This window comes from Benincasa hispida, chromosome 5, assembly GCF_009727055.1.
Source record: "Benincasa hispida cultivar B227 chromosome 5, ASM972705v1, whole genome shotgun sequence".
Classification (NCBI taxonomy): Eukaryota; Viridiplantae; Streptophyta; class Magnoliopsida; order Cucurbitales; family Cucurbitaceae; genus Benincasa; species Benincasa hispida.
Window position 1 is genome coordinate 23,102,384 of NC_052353.1, and position 24,019 is coordinate 23,126,402.

Genomic DNA, 24,019 nt, shown 5'->3' on the forward strand with positions numbered 1-24,019 from the left:
ATAAAGAATAAAGAATTAGTGAAAGATTTTTTATATACGTCTATAAAGTCTATCATACATGAAGCAGTCATATAGAATCTATCTAAATCTATCAAGAAAATGGTCTATCAATCATATAGGTATAATTCTATAAGTGACATACTTCTGTTTACTTCTGTCAAAGTCTAATCCAACTTTACCTATTACTTAACCAAGATGAATTCCAAAATTAAATTTCAATTGACTGAAATTGATTTCTTTGGAAATGTGAGGCATTACAATATCGTTGATACTTCTATATACTTCTATCAATGTTTGTCAATATACTATAGGTTTTTGTTGTCTCTTTGGTCTCAAATTTTCAAAGTGGTTACATGTAGAGACAAACAATAAGTTTATCACTAAATACAAATCTGAAACAAATAATGTATTAAATAAGTATATATTAATGATAGACTTCTATTACTATTTATTCTTAATAAAAATAAAATCAGTGATAGACATCTATCACTATCTATCACTAATATGATAGAGTCTATCGATGTCTACTGATTTGATAAACAGTAATAGTGTCTTACCACTAAATTAGAAAATTTTGTACCTCCAACATATTTTTTTAACCTTCAATGGAGTTTTTGGACATTTTATGTGAATTAGAGGTAAATTTTGTTATATTTGTAATTAATTTTAAGTTTTGCTATATACAAGTAGCCCCATTAATAGCTTGATCAACATTTCATTAGGTCAAGTAAAGGTCCAATGGGTTTAAGAACCATTCACAACCATTTTACAATCTTTAGGGACAAATAAAGATTAACGTTAATCTTCAACAAATCAATAGTTCAGAGGTCAATCATGTCACCTTTCCTCAATATTTATAGAAAAATAGCGTTGCAAAGCTAATATTTTGATTTGAATTTAATTTATACAAATATTCACAATTATTTTTTTCAATTACTACTCAACTATCCTCACTTTCACATTCGTAGCCAGTTAATGCTTTTAACAATTTTTCCATCTATATTGGTGAAAAAGCTTTGTGAGAAGGCAATGTTCTAAAAGATGCAACAAATTCAAGTGTTGGGATACTGAAAATCGTCTCATCTAGGTTCTTTTCCTTCCACTGATGAGGAAAAAAATTGGAGCCCTATCTGTAAACGTTCTTTGGCCATTTTCAAACGAAGGTTCCTCCTTCCAAGCAGGTCCAAGAAGCCACGAGATTGCAGCCCCACCTAGAAATCCTCCAAGCTGACATATCAATGGAAGAAAATCAGCACCAGAATCACACTACACATATAAGAATCTTTCCAAAGTTTAATGCTTAAAATGCAGAAAATATTTCTATCTATAAATCACATTTCACGGGATGAGTTAAATTTAGAAATGATTGGTCAAATCCACTCTTATAATTGCAGACTTGAACACTTGGAGGTAAAGAGTGAAATGGTGAGGAGTGAAGAGTGAAGAGTTATGAAGTCTAGGGAGTTGTGAACTCCTGAGACTCACAATAAAAGGAGTTGATAAGATATATAATTAGTGTTTTTTTAGTAGTGGGACCAACCAACTCCTTGAACCAAACAAGGAGTGGAAGTTCACAACTCCTTGGGCCAAACACACCCTAGGGACTATTTGGGCCCCCGACTTAAAAGTTAATGGGGTGGGCTATTATAGTAGTGCTTACCATTATTCATAACCTCCAATTAACACTAGTACTATTTGAAATCCCTCATTGTTAGAATGTTCACTATTTTCTATCAATCCTCATCGTCCCTCTTTGTTACAGTGTTTACTATTTCCTACCTAGATTAAAATAGTCCACAAGCCAAACATAGACTATTATAACCTATAGATTAAAGCATTGACTATAATAACCAATCTTGCATCCCAAACGGCCCCCCTAGTTTGAGCAACTATCCACATGAACTTATTTCATTGCAATTAAAATTCAAATCAGCGGTTCGTTTGCAGTAGAAGTTTGATACTAATATTGCAACTATTTTAAAGTTTTGATATTACCTCTTTAATTCAAAGGTATAATTTGTAACAATCTGTATAATTCAGAAGTGGGTTGCGTATTTTTCCTAACGAAGTTGAACAGTGACAACTTCATAAGCTTAGGAAGACAAATGCTCAGATTGAAAGTTAGAAGATACAATTATAACAAGCTAACAGTACATAAAAGTGGATTTTACACTTTCTCCTTTGATTTTATGATGCAACATTCAAGCAAAAATACAGATCTCAAGACTTTTGGAGAGCTTGAAAAAGGGCAACATTCCTATGCAAATATCCTCTCAAGTTTTGATTTTATTACCACCTCTATCTTGAACCAAGTTAAAGAAAGAAATTGAAATTTCTCTTGGAAGAAGTATTCATCCCAAACAAATCAGAGGAGAGATCAAGTCAACAAATAACGAGGAAAATTGCAGGTACTTCAAATGCAATTCTTTCCTGCACGATTATACTCCTTTCTAAGTTATGTTTTTTTTTTTTAATTTAATTAAAAAAAAAAAAAAAAAAAAAAAAAAAAAAAAAAAGATACCGAGACTTTTCATTAAGCTGCACATGCACGCATACACACCTGCCTATTATAGCATCTCTTACCCTCAATTGAAGAAGAAAGTACAAAAATAATATGTAAAAAACTACATTGCATGTATAGCAACATATTTTCAATTATATAAAAAAAAATTAAAACAAGTAGGAAGTCACTCTAAAACAAATGTGTGAGATTGGAGGTTGAAATCTCCACCCCGTACTTGGACTAAGAAAAAGTATGTTGATATTTTATGTCCTTCAGCAAAAAGTATAACTCAATTTTTATATTAAGATTATTCACTATTCAACAAGAGGAAATAAAATGTTGATATTTTGGCATTGAATTCTTCACCCAAGTCATCCAACTATTGTCTTCAATCGTTTCAAGACTACAACTTTCTCTCAATTACTGCTGCTCATTCCTTAATTTCCCCACCCTCTCACTCTGTCTATTGTCCATGTTTACTTTGACAACCAAACAAAAAAACGAAGGAAAATAGGAAAAAGAGAAGGAAAGCTTCATCTTTATCATTTGATGAAAATTTTTCGTTGATCATCTAATGAGCAGCAAAAAAGTAAAGGCCACTACCTAAAAAGTTCAACTAACCTTAATTGGCGATTTCTTTTTTTAAATAATGTTATTTTAATAAACAATGATAAAAATAGGACGGAGGAGAAAATATTGACAAAATAAGGTCAGTAATCATGGACCCGACATGTACCGCGCTCACGTCTAGTTAAGTTAAATCATGAACCGGGTCCACAATTTTCGTCAGATATGGCCGCCGGGTCCACGAGTTCGTGGTCCCCAAAAATTGCCCCCCTCCAAATCTGCTATTCACCCGCTCCAAACCCTCTTTGCTCTCAACTTTCTTCCCCAGCCACCGCTGCCACTCGTTGCCATATACCGCCAACTACCCGCTGCCGTCCGTTGCTGCTTAAGGGTTTTTTTTTAACATTATGTGATATTATGGGTGTAGATCTATAATGTTTTTTGTGTATGGATGAATAGATCAATAGATCTAGGGTGTTATTTGCTGTGATCTAGATTTTTTATAAAATTTTCCATATTTTTGTAGATTAGTTTGGATCTAGTTAGCTTTTGTGCGCATTGAATTATGGGTTAATGGGCTGTTGTTTGGTGTGATCTAGTTCGTTTTTGGACTATTGTTTGGATTTCTTATTTTAGATTTTTTTTAACATTAAATGATATTGTGTGTAGATCTATAATGTTGTGTATGGATGTGTTATCTGTGGTTTGATTTTGAACCATTTACTTGGACCTTTTTTTTAAATTTTGACTGATTTATGGTTTGATTTTGGAATGTTTAACTTCAAAAGAAAAAATGGACTGCCATACGGCATTAGTTTGGAGTGTTATTTGGACCTTTTTTCTTGTATTTGAACTGACGTTGGATTGGGTTTAGGGTTTATGTGGACCTTTTCTTTTTTTTTTTTTTTTTTGGTATTTGGACTGATGTTGGATTGGGTTGTTTGGACTTTATTTTTTTGGATTTGGATTAATATTAGGCTATTAAGTAAACTAGTGTGATAAAAATTTAATGAAGTCACATTTTCTTAATTTTGGACGGTTGTAAACAAGTTGGTTCAATATGTTTGTGCGTCCTGAAGATTTAGTCATTCTTGAACCTGAAAATAGAGGGGACAGTGATATTGAGGCAGAAACTGATGAATTATTTGGAGATTCAAATGCACAAAATGAAAATGAATTGGTACCTTCAGAGATGTTTACACAAATAGATTGGAAAATTACTAATTTAATTTGTGAAGGGTCAACATTGGATGAAAGGAAAAGATGGGTAGAACACTCAAGTCTAATACAAAAAAGAATGTTATTTAACACCTAAGAAGATCTACAAATGGATGTAAAAAAGAATAGTGACACATCACTAGATAATTCCAAAAATCATGTACTTTTTTTTAAAAAAAAAAAACATGAAAAAAGTGGGTGGTGGAAAACATTTTTCTGAAAATCATGTTAAAAAAACAAATGTCTTATCTATGGTGCAGCCGGAGAGTATTGACATTATTGGGGTAAGGAACAGGGTCCACGATTTCCTTCAACTCATTTGCTCCATGTCATTTGCCACGATGCAGCTATCACCACATGTCCACGAGTAAGATGAAACTCGTGTACCTGTACACGACTTTTCCTCTTTTAATTTAAATTTAAATGTTGCCTAAGAAATGAAGTTTAACTTTTTGGTTTATGTTTGTAAAACAAAATACATCTAAATAAAAATGAATAATAAAATTACATCTAAGAAATGATTATGTAGTTTGACAAATAATAGGAAAAAAGATTAATCAAATTATATTTAAATAAAAATACATCTAAAGTCAAAATTATCTATTACAAATTAATAGGAATTTCATGTGTCGCACGATGGTCGTCTTCTCTAACGCTAGCCACTACGAGGTACAAGAACCTCGAAGTGTGACCGGTGTATTGTAAGTGTAGAAGATATTGTTCAACATACACGTAGACTTATTGTTGCCGACACTAATAAGAGACATGTTCGTTGTAGACGCCAACAACTGGAGGTCGACACTATTCTAAAGCACATTGACCCAAAACCTCACATAGCTAATGATCTGGTTCTAGCTTCTCCTAGACACTTACTAAGAGTTTAGCTCTAGTCAGCAACACGAGTATTATACACCTGATGAATTTTCGTTTGTTGTCACCCAATGAGACATTGATGATGTAATTCAGCATCAACAATACTTTTCGAGGTTCTTGTACCTCATCGTGGCCAACGTCAAATAAGACGACCATCGTGTGGCATATGAGTTTCTGAAGATTTCTAATTGATAGTTTTGACATTAGATGTATTTTTATTAAAATATAATTTAATTAATCTTTTTTCCTACTACGTGTCAAACTAAATCATTTATTAGATGTATTTTTATTGTATTTTGTTTTATAGACAAGAAAAATTTGAACTTCATTTCTTAGGCAACATTTATATTTAAATTTAAATGTAAATTAAAATAAGAAAAAAGAAAAGAAAAAAGAAAAAAGAAAACTCGGGTATGGGGTACATGAGTTTCACCTTACTCGTGGACTGCATCCACGAGTCATGTGGTGATGGCTACCTCATGGCAGATGACATGGAGCAAATTGGAGCTGAAGGAAATCGTGTACCATGTACCCGACTTCCTTACTCCAATTTTGTCGATAGTTTTTAGTTGCGCTTGTGAAAAGTATTGACAAAATTGGAATAAGTTGGGTCTTAATCAAGCTACGATTACCCTTCAATGTTAGTTTCCACTCTCCCACTTGATAGTCCATCTCTAATGTTCGCTAGTTATATTCAACGCGCCTTAAGGTCATTAACCATTGAACTCCCAAGATAACATCAGCATTGCCTAAGTGCAAAGGAAATAAATCATTAATAACATTTAATTCAAGTAGGGTAAGAACGACAACTTTACGCATGCCTGTAGCTCGGACGAATTTTCAAGTGCCTAATAGTATTCCATAGCTTCAAGTGGGAGATTGAGGCATATTAAGGGCTTTCACCAACTCCTCATTGATAAAATTATGTGATGCTCCACTTGATTAAGACCACCACCATTTTGTCCCCCACCAATCCCATAACCTTCACCGTTTTAGGAAAATCCAAGCCCACAATGGAGTTGAGGGATAATCCCACTTTGTCTTATCTCTTACTCCTCCATATCAAGTGTTTACAATGTTGCCGCTACTTCTTCGGCTTCCCCTGATTCCGTGCCAGCCGCGTTGTCCTCCACTTCTTTCATTTCCTCATCCAAGTGCATCATTAGGTTCAACTCTTTCTCCTTGCAGCAATGCCCCGAACTATATTACTCATCGCATTGGAAGCACAGTCCCTTCTCTTGTCTACTCTTTATTTCAATGTCTGAGAGCTGTCGGTAAGTCCCTACATAAAGGGTTTCACGTTCGTGTCTTTTAGGGTTATAGTTCTCGAGGACTGGCTTGAGGTGGCCACTATGTTATGATTCGGGCTAATTATGACAAAGAGGTCGGCCTGAGGAGTCTAACCTGATTGACCCGACTGATTGGATGGGCTAGCTGTTTTCTAGGCCGATGGGCTGGAACTGGTCTTTACACTAGTATTGGGTACTGACACTCCCCACCTTTTTATTCAGGTCGTCTCACTATACTCGATCAACTGGGTCGTCGTCATTTTTTCTCTCAAGCCCACCAAATGAAACATTCTCATTTCAACTTGAATGTCTTCAGTCGGCCCACTTACAAACTTGCACTCCAAAACTGAGCCTAGAAAATCTTTCAATTAATTGGACAGTTGTTCTAACCGACTTCGATACTCACAAACAATTACCTCTTGTTTTAGGTTTAATAATTGTGCTCATCGATCCTCCTCCTTCACTGGCAAGAATCCCAACAGTAGTTGCTCCCGAAACGCAGCCCAGCTCGCTATGGGTGTATGCACGTCTTCCTATTGATGCCATTCAAGGGCTACCCCTTCCAAACAGAGAAACGCCACCTCCAATTTATCTTTCTCAGACATACGATTAACTTCAAAATGTCTCGCTACACGGTGGAGCCATCCATGGGGATCATCCTCTACGTCCCTTTGAAAATCGACACCTCCAACTTTCTCCGTCGCATATCAAACAACAAAACTTCTCACTATTGTTCCGCATGTTTCCCCAATACGATTAATTATTAGCCTCTCATTAAAGTTCCTACGATGAAAGTACTTTAGAAGAAGCACTTCCAAAACACCTATAGTAAGATGGAGCTTTATGCCATGTGGACTTGACAAGCATGTGCTAGGTTTCCAAAGGTTCATGCACTCGGGAAATATCCAAACAATGCAAGAAAATAAAAATAAAAAAACAAGGGAAATATACTCCTTGATTGATATACTGTAATAATATTTCTAACTCAAGACTTAAGCTTCAAGAACGGTGAAAGAAAGATGAAAAACGAACAAGAAAACAAACAAAGATAATTCTGTTAGGCCACCAATTATTCACACTTACACATATGAGTGAAAGGACAAAGAGTTTCTCCCAAGGGGACAAACCATTAATGGGAGGGGAAGGTTGTTATGCAATGCGAAAAGGGAGGGGACGACAAGTATGGCTGGAGGAGGCTGGACATCTAAAGGTTTAAGTAGAGTTTTTCTTTACTGTTTGGGTGTGGAGATTTTAGTAGAAGATGGTAGTCTTCTTGGAGAGAATTTCCCAGCTCTCTCGAAAGTGTTGGGTTGGCTTGTTATCTTTTGAATGTTCTTATTATTTCCTTCTTGTTAAACTTGTGTTGTTATTTCCAGAATCATACATATGTAAGTCAGAGAAGTTATTGCCCTGTTTTTAAGGATTTGGGTGTTTTGTTGGGTTTTTCTGTGTGCAGGTGGAAGAGTCCTAACAAATTCCCCAGCAAATTCTAGAGCGTTGGCTGTTGCCTTCTTCAATCTTCAGCAAAATATTCCACACCTTACTCTGATGCCGCAAACTCTCTCTTAAACCCTTCAGCCTTGGTCCCCATATCCCAGAATAACAGACTCGACGTTCACTGCCAACTCTACTCATGGGAAATTCCTTTCTCGCCCCTTCTCACATAAGTGTGATAAATAGGGGGGCCTTACAGCAGGTCAACAACATAAATCTCTATCATCTTGAGCAGTTTATCTTGAAAATATTTTACGTTTGCATTTTACAAACCAAAGGACATGACTTTATAGCTTTGGAGCTGATGGAGATGAAATACGACCAATGGTGAATTGGCCTTACCCCAAGAATGTCACTGAGAGGGTCTTGGGTGTAGTCAAACTAATTGGTTGAAGTTACTACTAGAAAACCAATGTCCCAAGTATTGCATCTTTAGATTGACTAAAGACAAACTTCTTCCTATTGGTCATAGGCAAAAAGGAAGAAGAAGATAAAATAAAAAACAGGAAAATCGTTGCTGATCTAAGGTTTTTTTTTTTTTTTTTTCTGATGAAGAGGAAGAATTTTTTGAGATTTTTCTCTCATCGTGGGTTGCATATTTTCTGGAATTTCTGAGACCACCTCATGCAGTTTGTGTGTTGCAGACGTATCTCTCATCCAAGCTTGTATGCTATATTCTGTGGGTCACATCCGTCAGTGGCAAGCTCCTTTTAATTGGGTCAGTTTCTCAGATTACTTGCAAATTTTAAACTTGTTTGGGCAATTGGGTCAGGCCCAAATTTTAATTTGCAATCTATTCTTTCCTAGCTTAAACTACAGAAAACAAAGCCTCTTCATCAATGGCATCTTCCACTCACAACAATCCAGAGGGAACCTTACTTCCAATCACAAATCACAAATTAATTGGGAAGAATTATCTCTCCGGTCACAGTCTTTATGATGTTTGTTGTGGAAAAGGAAAGAAAGATTACATAGTAAAACTTCTATCCCAGATAAAGATGATAAACAATACAAGGTGTGGAAAGCCAAAAACAATATGGTCATGTCATGGTTAATCAATTTCATGACAACTGAAACTGGTGAAGGATTTTTATTCTTCTAAGCAGCTTGTGAAACTTACTTCGATCAAGAAAATACTTCAGAATCCTTTGAATTAGAAGGAAAACTTCACGAGCTAAGGCAAGGTGATATGCAAGTTACTCAATACTTCACCCAACTTTCTCGTCTATGGCAACAACTCGATACTTTTGAAAGTCATAAGTGGGAGTGCACTAAAGATGCAACTACATACAAACAAATTGTTTAGAAGAAACGGGTGTTCAAATTCCTCCTCGATCTCAATAAAGAATTAGATGAGGTACATGGCTGAATCCTAGCAATTAAACCTCTACCTAATATTAGAGAAGTTTTTGCAGAAGTAAGAAGAGAAGAAAGCAAAAAGAAGTTAACGTTCGGAGTGATTGCAAACTTGAAACCAGAAGGATCTACCTTACTTGTTCGAACTCTTGGTAATGAGGTATGCACTCCAAATATAAGTTTCCATGATACCCATTATAATCGAAATCAGAATTACAATGGAAATGAAAATTGACCACAAAAGCCAAGGCCATGGTGTGAGCATTGTAAAAGGCCAAGGCATACCAAAGATGTATGCTGGGATATTCATGGCAAGCCTCCAAATTGGAAGTCAAACAAAGGCACTAGTGATAGACGAGGAAAGGCATACCAAGCAGGTACATCATCATAAGGTAATGTAGCTTCAGAAAATAATATTTTTACTAAAGAACAATTGGATCTCCTCCTAAAACTATTTGGACAACCCAAGATTACACAAAATTCATCCAAAGCAAGTGCAGCATTTGTTGCTCAATCAGGTAATTCTGTTTATGCCCTTAATGCATTTACAAATTTTAGTACATGGATTGTTGATTCTGGAGCCACAGATCACACGACAGATGACGTGTCTCTTCTAACTAATTACTCACCTTGTACTGACCAACCTAATGTGAGAATTGCCGATGGAGCTTACTATAAAATAGTGGGAACTGGCAATGTTTTTGCCTCTAAAGACCTTATCCTAGAAAATGTTCTGCATGTTCCAAACCTTCAATGCAATCTCTTATCCATAACTAAACTCACTCGTATTAAAAATTACAGAGCAATTTTTCACTCACATAGTTGTATCTTTCAGGATTTGAATTTGGGGAAGACGATTGGCAATGCTAAAGAATCCTCGGGTCTCTACATCCTGAATGTTCCCAAGTCTCAAGTTAAGGAGTTGGGTGTTGACAAATCTACTTTTCTTGTTATTTCTAAAGATAATTATGATGGTAGAATAATGTTATGGCATAAGCGTTTAGGCCATCCCAATTTTATGTATTTGAAATGGTTTTTCCCAAACCTTTTGAGTAAATATTCTCAGGTTTTTCAATTTGAGTCGTGTGAATTGGCTAATACCTTGTAAGTAACTACAAACCCTCTCATCCTTTTTCTATGATCCATAGCGATGTGTGGGGGGCTAGTAGGGTTAAAAGCATAACAGGAGCTAAATGGCTTGTTTCCTTTATTGAAGATCATACTAGACTCACTTGGGTATTTTTAATTAAAGAAAAAACTGAAGTTATTGTCATATTTCAAAGTTTGTATGTCATGATTCTTAATCTCTTCGTTACTAAAATTCAAATTCTTCAAACTGATAAAGCTAGAGATTACTTTAATACGTCTTTAGGAAATTTTTTAAAGAAAAAGGGTATTGTTCACTTAAGTACTTATCCAGATTTTCCTCAATAAAATGGGATTGCTAAAAGGAAAATTAGACACCTCCTACAAGTTTCTAGAGCTTTAATGATTTCCTCTAACACCCCAATCATTTTTAGGGAGAAGTTTTTCTAACTGCAACCTACCTCATTAATAGAATGACATCACGAATTCTAGGTTTCAAAAGTCCTTTACAAAAACTTCAGGAGCACTATCCACGTACAAGATTATTCTCTAAAATTCCCTTAAGAATTTTTGGATGTACTGCATTTGTTCAAGACCATCAGCCCAATAGAAGTAAACTAGATCCTAAGGCAATCAAATGTATCTTTATTGGTTATGCCCCAAGTCAAAAAGAATACAAATGTTATTCACCTTCTTCAAAGAAGTCCTATATCTCCATAAATGTATCTTTCGTTGAAAACCAACCCTACTTCTAACAAGGAAATGACACTGAAACACCCTTCCTCACTGAAACTGAAGGAAGCACTAGCACAATCTTGACAGACGCATATACTTTGTTAGACCCTTTAATTTTCAATGTCCCAAAGCCTTGATGGATGAATGAAAAAAAAAAAAAAAAAAAAAAAACCAATAGTCTATACTAGAAGGAAAACAAACCACTTCCAAACCTGAACCAATTCCTGGCCAAAAAACAACCGAAATATAAGAGAATTTTGTTCCCAACTCCGAAATGCAAATTCAAACAAAAGACATTGATCCACATCGCTCAACGAAAAGGGATAAGAACTTGTACCAAACATCCCATTCAAAAATACCTCTTTTACAAATATCTCTCTCGAGTTCAAAGCATTCACATCTAATCTAACCAACATACAAATCCCGAATAATGTTTATGGGGCCCTTTAAGGATACTAATTGGAAGAAAGCTATTCTGGAAGAAATAAATGCCTTGGAAAGAAATAACACGTGAGAAATAACAAACCTACCCTTAGGAAAGAAAACAGTAGGATGCAAATGGATCTTCACTGTCAAATGCAAAGCAAGTGGAGATATAGACAAACTCAAAACAAGACTGGTTGCAAAAAGATTCACTCAATCCTACGGTATTGATTATCAAGAAACCTTTGCTCCGGTAGCAAAATTAAATACTATTCGTGTTCTTTTCTCTTTAGCAATGAATAATGATCGGGTTCTACACCAATTAGACATAAAAAATCTCTTTCTTAATGGTGACTTAGAAGAAATCTACAGGGATATGCCTACTGGTATGAAATCAACAAAAACCACTAATAAAGTGTGCAAACTCAAAAAATCCCTTTATGGTCTAAAACAATCCCCGAGCCTGGTTTGACAAATTTTCAAAAGTTGTGAAAGACAAAGGATACTTGCAATGTTAATCTGATCACACACTATTCATAAAACATTCATCCAGAAGAAAAATTGTAATTATTATTGTCTATGTGCATTATTCTCATAGGAGATTATGACGAAGAAATAAGGAACATAAAGTTACTCTTGGCTATAGAATTTGAAGTAAAAAAATTGGGCAACCTCAAATACTTTCTAGGGATGGAAGTGGCTCACTCAAAGAAAGTTTTGTGTGTCTCTCAAAGAAAATATGTCATTGACCTCCTAAAAGAGACAGGTATGCTCGAGTGTAAGCCCTCTAATACTCCTATTGATCCTAACTACACCGTAGGAAAAGAAAACACATTTGTTAATAAGGAACAATATCAAAGACTCATTGAGAAGTTGATTTACTTAATTCACACTATACCTGATATTTGTTTCGTAGTAAGTTTTGTGAGTCAATTTATGAACAATCCTACTGAAGAAAATATACAAGCTGTTTATAGGATTCTCATATACTTAAAAGGAACACTTGGAGAAGGATTGAGGGCTCTTGCTCAAGGAATAGGTGAAGGAGTATGGCTTAAAAGCATCTTATCAAAATTAAGAATCATATCTGAAGAACCAATGAAGGTCTACTGTGATAACCAAATAGCAATAAGTATTGCTAAAATCCCTGTCCATCATGACCGTATAAAAATGTAGATATTGATCGACATTTTATCAAAGAAAAATTTGAAAACAAAAGCATCTCTCCTACATACCACCAAGATGCAGATTGCAGACATACTTACCAAGGCTTTATTCAAGAACATCTTTGATGCATTAAAGACCATGATGGATTTAATTAACATCTACAACCCAGCTTGAGGGGGAGTATTGAAAATAGGAATATTTATTTTTTGTAATTACTAGTTTTTCCTTTTTTATAATTTCCTTTTGTGCATATTTAATTCTTTTAATCTTTCTCCTCATTTTACCGTTGAATTATTGCCTTTTATGATTTCTACCCCTCTTTAAATTTAGGGTTCTACCTTTGTATAGCGTAGGAATAAGAAAAATTCTGTCTACCAAAACTACAGTAATAATAATAGTAATGTCAACTAATTCTTTGAAACCTGACCCAACCACTCAATAAAAATCTACTACACCAACAAGCTTTCAAACCGAATAGAAATTTTGTTGGTTTATCAATTGTCCAGTTGCGCTAAGAGAAAACATTGTAATCCTTGGTTAGAATGTCGGAAGGATATTAATCTATATGGCTTATAGGTGGAGCACCTAATGATAAAGATGAACGTGGGAAAGAATCTACTAACCTAGCTCGATGAACCCTCTGTGAAGCTCTAGTCCTTCCTGCTTACAGTGCTGGATGTTGAAGCATCAAGAAATAAAGTAAAATAGAGGTTAGGCTAGGTTTATGGACAAACTTATATGCCTTCTTGGTATGGCAGCTTATAGTTGAGTCATCTACCTAGATGATCATGTGCCCTGGGTTAGCTTCACATGGCTTGATTCATACAATCACACTTTCTTAACATCCCTCATCCCAACTTTTTAGCAACCCATGCTCCCCTAAAAAAATAGGGGGGGAAAAGGTTCCGTTATAAGTTATACCAATGAGTTCTTCAGCCACAAGCCACTCAATCATTGTGTTTGGTTAATGACTATCAAATTTCAACTTCACGCAGACTTTCTCACACATTTTCACCATAACTATCATCAAACTATTCTTTAGATTTTGAATATAGGGGTTTTGAAGGGTTTTTCTTTTGTATAATCTGTGATCTGGCCCCTTTTTTTTTATCATTAAGCTTGTTGGTTAGTAAGTTTGGTTTGTTAGGCTGTTTTGTTCAACAGCTTTGTGGGGCTCATCCTATTTAAAGGATGATGCAGCTTGTGTTTGAAATTCTGAATTCAATTTGAATAATATTGAGTTCGAGAATTCTTCAAGTAGTCTACACCAGATTTTGTTCATATTTAAAACAAAACTTGCATAAGAATGAAAACCTTGAGAACCCCCAAAATCTAGAAAAATACAGTGAATTCGACCTTAACAGTATACATACGTAAAATAAAAAAGAAAGAAACAAGCATTCCAGAAAAAACACGAACATCCCTTGGTCCTCACATTCCCACTCAGTCAAATGGAAAAAGAAAGGATAATTCCTACACCCAGGTGGCCAGGTATGACTGACCGAAGCCAAACCAAACTAAGCAATAAAATAAATGAGGTCTAAAGCTTCTCACCTCCAATTATTGAACATTGCCAGACTTAGGTTTTGCACGAGATGCTGAAGCATTTTACTAAAGGATCAACAATATCAAGAAAACTTCATGACAACCAGATATCTTCTAATTGAGCAGCAACAAAAAAAAAAGTTTTCATCTATTCACAAACTATAAAAGTAAATGGTAGGGTCTATTCTATGGGGGCTGTGGGGGCGAGCGTAATAGTAGGGTCTTTAGAGGGGTGGAGAAAGACCCTAGTGAGATTTGGTCTCTCATCTATTTTCATGTATCTTTATGGGCTTCGGTTTCGAAGACTTTTTGTAACTACTCTATTGGAGTTATTTTGCAAAGTTGGAGTCCCTTCTTGTAGAGGGTGGTCCATTCTTTTGTGGACTGTTTTCTGCCCCCGTATTCTTTCATTTTTTCTCAATGAAAGTGGTTATTTCCATTGAAAAAAAGAAGAAAAAAACTATAAGAGTATAATTTCATCACTAACTGAAGTTCAAGTGTTCTTCAAGGGAGAAATAAATAAATAAATATTGTCTATCCTCAAACTTACATGTCCCCAGTTATCGATGCCTCTGGACATTATCCCGATAGCCTGCAAACCAAATGATCATTGATATTATTCTCCTATTAACAGATACAAAAAATTAAATGGCAACCAATAGATTAAACGTTACAGAATAGTAATTACAGATGCAATTCTAAGTGTTTGTAAGTGAATGCCAACCGATTCCTATGGTTGAAGTAAATTTATCAGGCACACCGGAAGTCTGAGAGATCATGTGATAATTTATATCCACTTTTCTTACCAATCTGACAAAAGAAAAGGAAATTAGAAAACACACCATATTTAAGATTATTATTTGAGCGATGTGCCGAAGATCTTCTTTGCCTCTACCGACCAGTTTCCTATGTCTTGCAACAAATACAGCAAAGGATCCAACCTGAATCAGAAGTCTAACAATTAAAATACTTGGGAACAAAGAAAATGCCAACCATTCATCAAAATAGCTTAAACGTAACAAGTATAGCTTTTTTCTTCCATGTCAACAATATGTAGCCTTCTTATGACAAGTTTTCCTTTTTTTTTTTTTTCCCCTTCTTTCTGATGAATAAGCTTCTTACCCCAGGCACAGGCTTGAGTTAGTTATGGAGCTAAAATATGCAATTAATCAAAATCTTCACAGCAGAATAAAGTTTGCAGTTTCTCAAGTTCAAATAAATCTTTAGAGAAGTAGCGGAAGTGAAATTTATAGAAGACCGTTAAATGAAGCACTGGAATGACAAAAAAATAGAAAAAAAACCCAACATCCTGATACCTACTTCCTTGTTAAGGTTTTTTTGTCCCACTATAAGGTAAATATCAATGGCTACTTTCCGTTTCTTTTTTTCTTTTTTGTTTTTTAGTTTTCTCTGCCATGCATGTTGCCAAAAATCAAGTATGCAAATGAAAAGGGAGTCATACCAGTCCAAAGATTGCTCCTGATGCACCAACAGAAGGTGCCTTGCAGAACCAATAACTCATGGATGAACCTGATTTTCTTGAAATGATCGAGTCAAAATGGTATTTAATAATATCATGGCTATTTTATTGAGATTACGAGTTGTACTTGCAATTGCCGAGGCAAAGTACACTGCAAGAAATCTCCAAGTACCAGATACTTTCTCCACCGCGGGACCAACAGAATTTAAAGAATAACAATTAACCTGGGACAAAAACTTTCAATTGTTTATTTCAAGTCATTAAAGAAGACAAAAACAATGTAGCATGTGCCACAAAATATTAGAACCATATACCATCAAGTGCCCAATATTTGCATGCAAAAAAGAAGACGTGACCAACCTCCATAATTGTCCTTGATCAATTAGACCATTTATCTGCAAATTATAAGTGAATCATGCAGTAAACGTCCAACATACACAGTTACAAAATTATATACCAAACATGATATCTGTAGTAACTGAGGATCACCTTAGCTCCCCATAGGAGTAACTTTCCTTCTGATGCTACTTGAGCTAGATAAGCTCTGTAGAAATTACACAGCACATGTTTAACAGATAAGATAAGCAGGAATTAGAAGAATAAAAGAAAAGATGTACATCAGATAACATAATCGTAGGAACGATATCAAAGAGAAAACAGCTAACTGTAAAACTCACAAAATATTAACAGCAAGAAGAATATTGGTCCATCTTTGATCATTTTGTGGATTTCTATTTGATGTTTTCCAGTGAGATATCCGCTCATTTTTTAAGCTACTCCCAGTTTCCCCACCACCAAAGAAATATAAACAAGCAGCATGTGTGGATGATAAAATAACTTCAAGAAAATTTAATCCTGGAAAATGAAGAGCACTTGAACACCATGCATTCTTCACTTTAGAAGAGAATTCAATGACAGGAGCAAGTTTCTGCTGGAAAAGAAATAGAGCATGACAATAAAAGAAATTATTAATTACGAAGTACTACTATGCTTCAATCAGCATCAAAGAAATGGAGTTAGGAAGTACAGAACCAAGATTCACCAATTAAAAGATAATAGAAACCGAAGAAACTGTGTTGAGATTATCACAGAAGCAATTTGAAATACTCAATACACATTGAATAATTTTGTAGAGACTTTTTAATCCAAATAGAACTCAAATAAGGCCTTTTATATGCACAAAAAGTGAGAAAGATTTATGTCAGAAATCTATGTTCACCAAAAACTAAGACTATAGCAATGTCATAATCTTGTGTGATGCAAAGCAATATGATAAATTAATGGGAAAATGATGTAATAGGAATTGGGGTAATTTAGTAAGTTTAGAATTAGTTATCCTATCCCACACTTCATTCTCTATAAATAGAGAACCTCTCTCTTGTATTCATTAGATTTGAATCATTTGAATAAAACTCTCATTTAGGCTACATCCAATGGTATCAGAGTGCCAATCCAACGCGCATTCCTTTTGGATCTCGAAACATCGTGGACGCGGAAGCATCCTCATCAACTAAGGTCGTGGAAGCCCATTTGTCTTCTGTTGAGAAATCAGTCTTTGAGATGAAAGGGGGAAATTGGAGAAATCCATTCCATGTTGGCCCAAGTGGCCCAAGCCTTGCTGCGATTGAACATCCAAGTCGTGGAAGACTATCAAGGACACTAAAACGCATCTAAAAAGTGCGTTTTCTGGGTTTAGAATTTATTTAGTTTTATGCATAATTTGAGATCTTTGATGCTTTTATTGTTTGATTGTAGGAAATCGAGGAATTGGATGAGAACATGCAATTTTGGAAGATTAATGACCAAAATACCCCCAAGAAGGTCAAATTTTGACCATAGGCATTGATCAATGGAGAAAAAGGAAAGAAAATTCGGAAATCGGAGGCAGCGCAGTGTTGAACAAGCGTTGCAACGCTGCCCCATGACGCTGCAAGGCAAAGAGCTCATGGAAACAAGGCAGCATCACAACGTTGCATACGACTAGAATGCACTTAATTACCGTCAGAGTTGCAACATACCCTGGAGCGTTGCAACATTGTGATTGCTGCCTATATAAGCAGTTTATGGCCGATTTGATTCGGGGAGGCCAAGAGAGGCACTTTTAGGGCTATCTTGAGAGCGTAAAGCAATATTTCGGTGAGACCTCCATGGGGAGTGTAATTCTGGACAGAGGCAACATCTCGAAGCTTCAAAGAATCAAAGATTTAAAGAGTTCGTTGGGTTGCGATTCTGGATTCGAGGACGAGAATCAAGAACACGGCTTGCAATTTCTTCCCTCTTTTATTTTCTGTCCTTCGTATTTGGAAACCTCATGAATGGTCTATGTTTGTGTTGTAACCATGAGTGACTGATTTGTGTTTCTAAGGTGTTGATTTAGTTTTATGGATTGTTAAAACTTATTTGGTTATTTCTTGGATTGAATTTATGCATAATTATTTTAGCATGTTTGTTCTTAAGCTTTTGATTAACTGATCACTAATTGAATGTTCTTTACTTAATGTCTATCTCGAGAGAGAAGGTGTTGAGTTGGATCTAGCAGGTTAAACTATTAATCGAGTATGCACAAGAGTGATAGGAGATTAATAGAGATTGTTGACGGAGGAACTTAATGTTGTGACTAGTCAAGTGATAGAAGAGATTCAGATCGATGGTTAGTCATTAGAAAGGGTTGAGCTCGAGAGAGGATACCTGGATAAAAGACTCCTAGATCTATAATTTGCATGAATCAATCTAAGGTCAAAGTAATTAATTTGTTTAATCCGTTTAACGAAATCATACCCTAGAACGTGTCTTTGTCTAATTTCACTACAATTTTATCTTTTCTTGCTTTTTAGGATTAGATTAGATTAGATTAATTCTCATCACAATCCGGTCCCCTAAATAAAATTAGAAGAATCTCTCAATAGCTAAAAGTCAAACCAATTCCTCAAAGGACGATACTCGGTCTCTTGACCGTTTTACTATATTATAATTTGACGTGTGCACTTGCGCTACCATTAGACACATTGACCGACAGAACAAAGGTGGTATTCGAATTCAAGAATCACAAGATTCAGGCGGGAACTAGGAGAAACCAAACAATCGAACCCTATTGAAAGATTTGAACCTACAAGAAACCTAGGAAAGACCAAGATTTTTGAAGATCCATATCAAGAACATAAACCGAGCAAGATTCCAACTTCGAGAAATTTGTATCGATCAAGATTTCCATCTCAAGAAAACCAAGGGGTACATGTTGCAAAATTCTAATTCGTCAAGTGAAGGAGAGAGTTATTACTATGAAATTCAAGAAAGGCATAATTATAATCTTCAAGATTTTCCAAGAATCCTTCCAGAACTACATTTAAGCACTCAAAAAGATCAAGAATTCAATCAAACAAGGTGTGAAAATATACTAGAAACAAACAAAAAAGAAAGGCCAAGAGATTCAAGACTTGTGTATGAAAGAATTGAAAGCAAACAAGTTGAGATATGGAACACAAGTGTGAAGGCCATATTAGGCGAAGATGAAAAAATTGAAGGAGCTGACATCGAGGTTGCATGGTTTGAATCGGATGAGGAAGAACAATCAATCGAAAATTTGAAAATCAAAGATGAAGATGTTGAGAACGAAGATGAAATTTTCTGTAGAAATGAAGTCAATAAAACCATTTCGAAATCAAGGCTTGTGCAACCAATTTTGAATGAAAGATATGGAGAAAATTAAGAAAAATGTATCATTTGCGATTGATTCATTGTGTAAATGAAGGAAAGCCAGACTTGTTATAGAAAAAAGCAAGGAAGACGACGATGGAAGATTTGCAAACAAAGGTTTTTTCTTCATCGATCAAGCCCAACCCATCTATTTTAAAGAAGTGACCCGAGGATATTGGGCTACCTAGTTTATCAATTTAGCTTTGTATTTTTCAAGGAAGAGGATATTAATTTCCAGGTTCCTCTATGTCAATTTTCAACATCTTTGGAGGTGTCACTAATTTGGAAGCTTTGCCATGTTCATGATCTTAAACGGCAATTTTCTATGAAAGTGTTTTGCAACATCGAAAGAAGTATTTTTGCAACAATGACTCGCCCAATATTTTCATTCAAATTTTTTTTTAAACTCGAGGACGAGTTTCTTTTGGGAGGGATAGAATATGATGTAATAGGAATTGGGATAATTTAGTAAGTTTAGAATTAGTTACCCTATCCCACACTTCATTCTCTATAAATAGAGAACCCCTCTCTTGTATTCATTAGATTTCAATCATTTGAATAAAACTCTCATTTAGGCTACACTAGAAAAATTCCCTTCTGGTCCACGAGTTTTCAAGAGTAGGTTCATTGAGTCCCTATTGTTTCAAATTGGTCATTTTAGTCACTAAGTTTTCAACAATAGGTTTAAAAGGTCCCTCGACTAATAAATCAATTAAAATTAAACATGAATTTTGAGTAAATAAATGATGTGGCAAGATGACTTGGAAAAAGTATATATTTTCTAAATATTTGCCACCTCTCTCCTCCTTTTCTCCTTTTTTCTCCCTCTCTCATTCTCTCTCATCCCCCTCCCTTCTCTTCTCTGGTTCTCTCTCCTCCTTTCTGGGTTTATGGAGAATAATATGGAGATATGAAAAAGGAAGAATTAAAAACAACAAAAAATGTCGGGCAGTCCAATATCTCCTTCAATATCCCTAAATCTTCTTTTTTAAAAAAAAAAAAAAAGAAATTGCAGTACTTATGCATTACAAAAATTGCTTCAAGAGCTCCACAACTTGTCTGATCAACTGCAAGTCTGTAATAACGAAACAGGAAATAGAATATAAATGTATTGATTATTACTGGAGCATTTTTATCTTAATTATATTATATTATATTACAAATAAAAAATTGTACTAGCTCCACAACTTATTACTATCTTCTTGTTTCTCATTTTCCTCTCCAATGGTCGTACTCAAAATCCCAAGTCTCCTCCTCTTTTTCCCCCTTCTTTTCCACTCCATTTCCATCCTCAATTTTGTCTTCAATGGCTTCAATTCCACCGATGTCTCCCTCTTCGGCAAACAGCAATGCCACCATCGAATCCCCGATCCTCGCTCTCACTAACAAACCACCAACATCTCCCTCTTCGTAGATAGCCCTCTTTGTCTTGCGTATCCTCATCTTTACCAAGGAAAACCAAGTTATTTACCTGACAGGTAGGGGTGTGCACGGTTCCCAAACTGAACCGAACCACAAACTTTAAAAGTATATTTTATGAAACCGAAATGCTCGGTTCAGTTTCACGGTTTTTTTTTTTTTTAATTTTTTATGCTTTTCATATTTTCTAAATTATAAGCGGTTCGGTTTGGTTCGGTTTCACAGTTTTTTTTAATTTTTTATGTTTTTCATATTTTCTAAATTATATATATATTGTTTTTTAAAAAGGTGGTTCGGTTTGGTTTCAAATCGGTTTTCAGATTTGAAACCGAACCGAATCGCAATAATCCGGTTTGAAAATATATCAAACCGAACTAAACCACGTTAATTCGGTTTCGGTTCGGTTTAGCATTTGGTTCGATTTTAACGGTTTTAATGATCACCTCTACTAGCAGGTCTTGCTTGGTCGTGTAAATACTTTGGATAGGTTTGCTAGGAAGATGGCCCCGCTAGTGGGTCTTTTTTGTTGTATTCCTTGTTGGAAGGCGGAGGAAAACATGAATCACCTTCTTTGGAGTTGTCAATTTGCGAGAACTATGTGGATTTGCTTCATGCAAGAGTTTGACGTTCAGATAGCTAGCCAAAGGGATATTCGTGCAATGATCGAGAAGTTCCTCCTCCATCCACCTTTCAGAGAGAAAGGCCACTTGTTGTGGTTTGCTGGGGTGTGTGTGGTGTTGTGAGATATTTGGGAGGAGAGAAACAATAGGATGTTTAAAGGTATGTATAAGGACCCTATTGAGATTTGGTCCTTAGTTAGGTTCCATATATCGCTTTGGCCTTCGGTCTCGAAGCTTTTTTGTAATTATTCTCTAGGCCACATCTTACTTAGCTAGAAACCCTTTCTTTTAGGGGTTACTTTTTGTAGACTTGTTTTTTTGTATGCCCTTGTATTCTTTCATTTTGTTCTCAATGAAAGTCATTGTTTTTATTAAAAAAAAAAAAAAAACAAAACAAAACAAAACAAAATTAGTTTCCCTATCCATCACGCTTTGTACCCTTTCAAAAATCCCCACTAAGCCCCCAAATTCCTCTTTCCTCTTCCCTTTCTCCACTTCTTTCATCTTCCCACCTCAATGCCTAGTAATCTTCTACATCTGTTGGGATGAGAGAGAACAAGAGAATATAGGTAAATATTAAAAAAAAAAAGTATCTATTTTTCCAACTCATTTTGCCACATCATCTATTTACTCAATTTTATGTTTAATTTTAATTGGTTTATTAATTCAGGGACCTTTTAAGTTTTAAACCTATACTTGAAAACTCAAGATCAAAATGGCCAATATGAAACATTGGGGACTAAACGCACCTATTCTTGAAAACTCAAGAACCAAAAGGGTATTTTTTTTCCTATATTAAATGTACTAAATGAGATGCTTTCCATAGATACTGGTGGCTAAAATCTCAACCTTTCACAAAACTTCTGGATTAATAAATAGAATATTCCCAACATCCTCCCCAAATTGCACCCAATTGTTTAAAAGGCGAGGCTAAGCTTTTAGGCTCACCTTGAGGCAAAGGCTCTAACTTGTAGCCTATAAACTTACGCCTCCTTTAATCTAGAAGAGGCTTACAGGTCCTCTAACATCTCTTTTCACCCTAACTTCGCTACAAAAGATGACGATCACTTCCTTCACTCAAACATCTCTCTTCATAAGGTTCTATGTGGTTTTCAAAAGGTGGTAAAACTAAAGTCCTTTGGTGGAACGTTTTTAAGCCCGTCAGTCGCTTTACTTTGAATCAACGAATAGAAACAACAATTGAAGGCGTCAAGAGGACTCAGATGGGGTTAGAAGGTTACAACTAATACAAACTTTTGTATTCAAACAAAATATTAATAATAAGAGAACCATTGCAGCAAATCTTCCAAAGTTACAAGCCTCTTGAAAAATACAAAACCTTAAATTATCGATTGACCCAAAAACTTAAACTGACGATGGATGAGGTAAATTTAATATTATATCATCTAACAAAATTACATTAACCCTCCAAACTTCCTATCAACATTCATGCAGAGCATTGGCCTACGCATCGCAGCTAGCCGTAAGTAACAAATATACAAGATCACCAAACAGAGAGACAAAACTCAAGAAATTTAATGCGCCTCTCTCAACAGTCAACAGTACTACAGTTCAAACCCATACAAAAGTCGAATCTGGAAATGATTTCGAAATTGAATAGCAGAAGATCAAAATTCGAGTCATCAAAACTGAGGTAAAGGGAATTTTCTGGATATCGAAACTGAAAATGGTAAGTAGAGAGAAAGAGAAAACCTTATCGAACGAATGGAGATTGAAGGCGAAGCGAATGTGATGGGTAATACGGCGGCGGAGAAAGTGAGTGAGACGGAGAGAAGTGGCAGTTGCGAAGAGATCAACGGCGGCGGGAGTGGGTTCAAGGAACAAGGGAAAGCCCAATGGTCCGGCACCGGAACTTCCCACCATTCTTCACTATGCTGCTAACTGTATACTGTCGGCTTGTCTCTATCTATTTCTTCAAATTTATTAAATGGCAAACTATTATTTGGGAAATTTGTACGGATGGCCCAAGTTTTTTGTCTAAAATGTCAAATGACTCATTTTTAAAAAATAATATCAATTGATCCTCTGCTTACATCATAATAGGATGAGATTACAAAAATGCCCCTCTAGTCTATACGAGTGCGCTCAAACTCAACGGTTGTCCCACTCCGCTCAAAATTATTGTGCAAGTGTCATTCAACCTCGCTCTGCAAAATCATCGTCCATCTACTGCCGTAATCAAAGTTCTCTACTAGGTTAGTGAATTTAATTTTTGTCTTCCATGCTGTGTTGCGTCTGATTAGGTTGGTTTCGTTTGATCGGTCGTCACGTTCATAACTGGTTTCGGGGTTTAATCGATCGCGTCTGTTTTTTATTTTGGGTTTCGATGTGTTCTGCATTGGTTGAGAATGAAAAAGATATAGTTAGAGTCAGACAAGGTAGTGGACGAGTTTTGCAAGAGCGAGATGTGATAGAGCGATTCGAGTAAAAGCGAGATGGGCTAGAGCGAGACGAGCGAAAGCGAGATGGGCAAGAGCGAGACGAGCGAAAGCGAGATGGGCAAGAGCGAGATTAGCAAGACTTTAACGGT

At 35.6% G+C, this 24,019-nt stretch overlaps 1 protein-coding gene across 5 annotated transcripts; it reads right to left on the reverse strand.

Annotated features, from left to right (window-relative positions):
- Positions 1–820: 820 nt before the first annotated feature.
- Positions 821–23,403, reverse strand: LOC120078051 (RHOMBOID-like protein 10, chloroplastic). 5 transcript variants are annotated; one of them, XM_039032241.1, is made up of 10 exons: positions 23,182–23,403; positions 16,414–16,667; positions 16,226–16,280; positions 16,051–16,131; positions 15,864–15,960; positions 15,719–15,786; positions 15,099–15,197; positions 14,807–14,848; positions 13,335–13,383; positions 821–1,227 (listed from the first exon to the last, which is right to left on the reverse strand). In XM_039032241.1, the coding sequence occupies exons 1-10, from the start codon at positions 23,350–23,352 to the stop codon at positions 1,154–1,156; spliced, it is 990 nt and encodes a 329-aa protein (XP_038888169.1). In that variant the 5' UTR covers positions 23,353–23,403; the 3' UTR covers positions 821–1,153. The 5 variants fall into 5 exon arrangements, 4 of the variants coding, with proteins under 4 accessions (XP_038888169.1, XP_038888168.1, XP_038888167.1 ...); XR_005481902.1 differs by lacking the exon at positions 13,335–13,383 and adding an exon at positions 3,240–4,167 and having other exon boundaries at positions 1,091–1,227; positions 23,182–23,402; XM_039032240.1 differs by lacking the exon at positions 13,335–13,383 and having other exon boundaries at positions 16,414–16,664; positions 23,182–23,402.
- Positions 23,404–24,019: the final 616 nt, after the last annotated feature.

Excerpts from the sequence above, each read along its gene's own strand:
- LOC120078051 (XM_039032239.1), bottom strand. The coding sequence starts at position 23,352 with ATGGTGGGAAGTTCCGGTGCCGGACCATTGGGCTTTCCCTTGTTCCTT. Across the intron at positions 15,787-15,863 it reads CTTTGCCTCGGCAATTGCAA|GTTCATCCATGAGTTATTGG; the intron begins GTACAACTCGTA and ends CAAGAAAATCAG. Across the intron at positions 15,198-15,718 it reads CAGGAGCAATCTTTGGACTG|GTTGGATCCTTTGCTGTATT; the intron begins GTATGACTCCCT and ends CTTCTGATTCAG.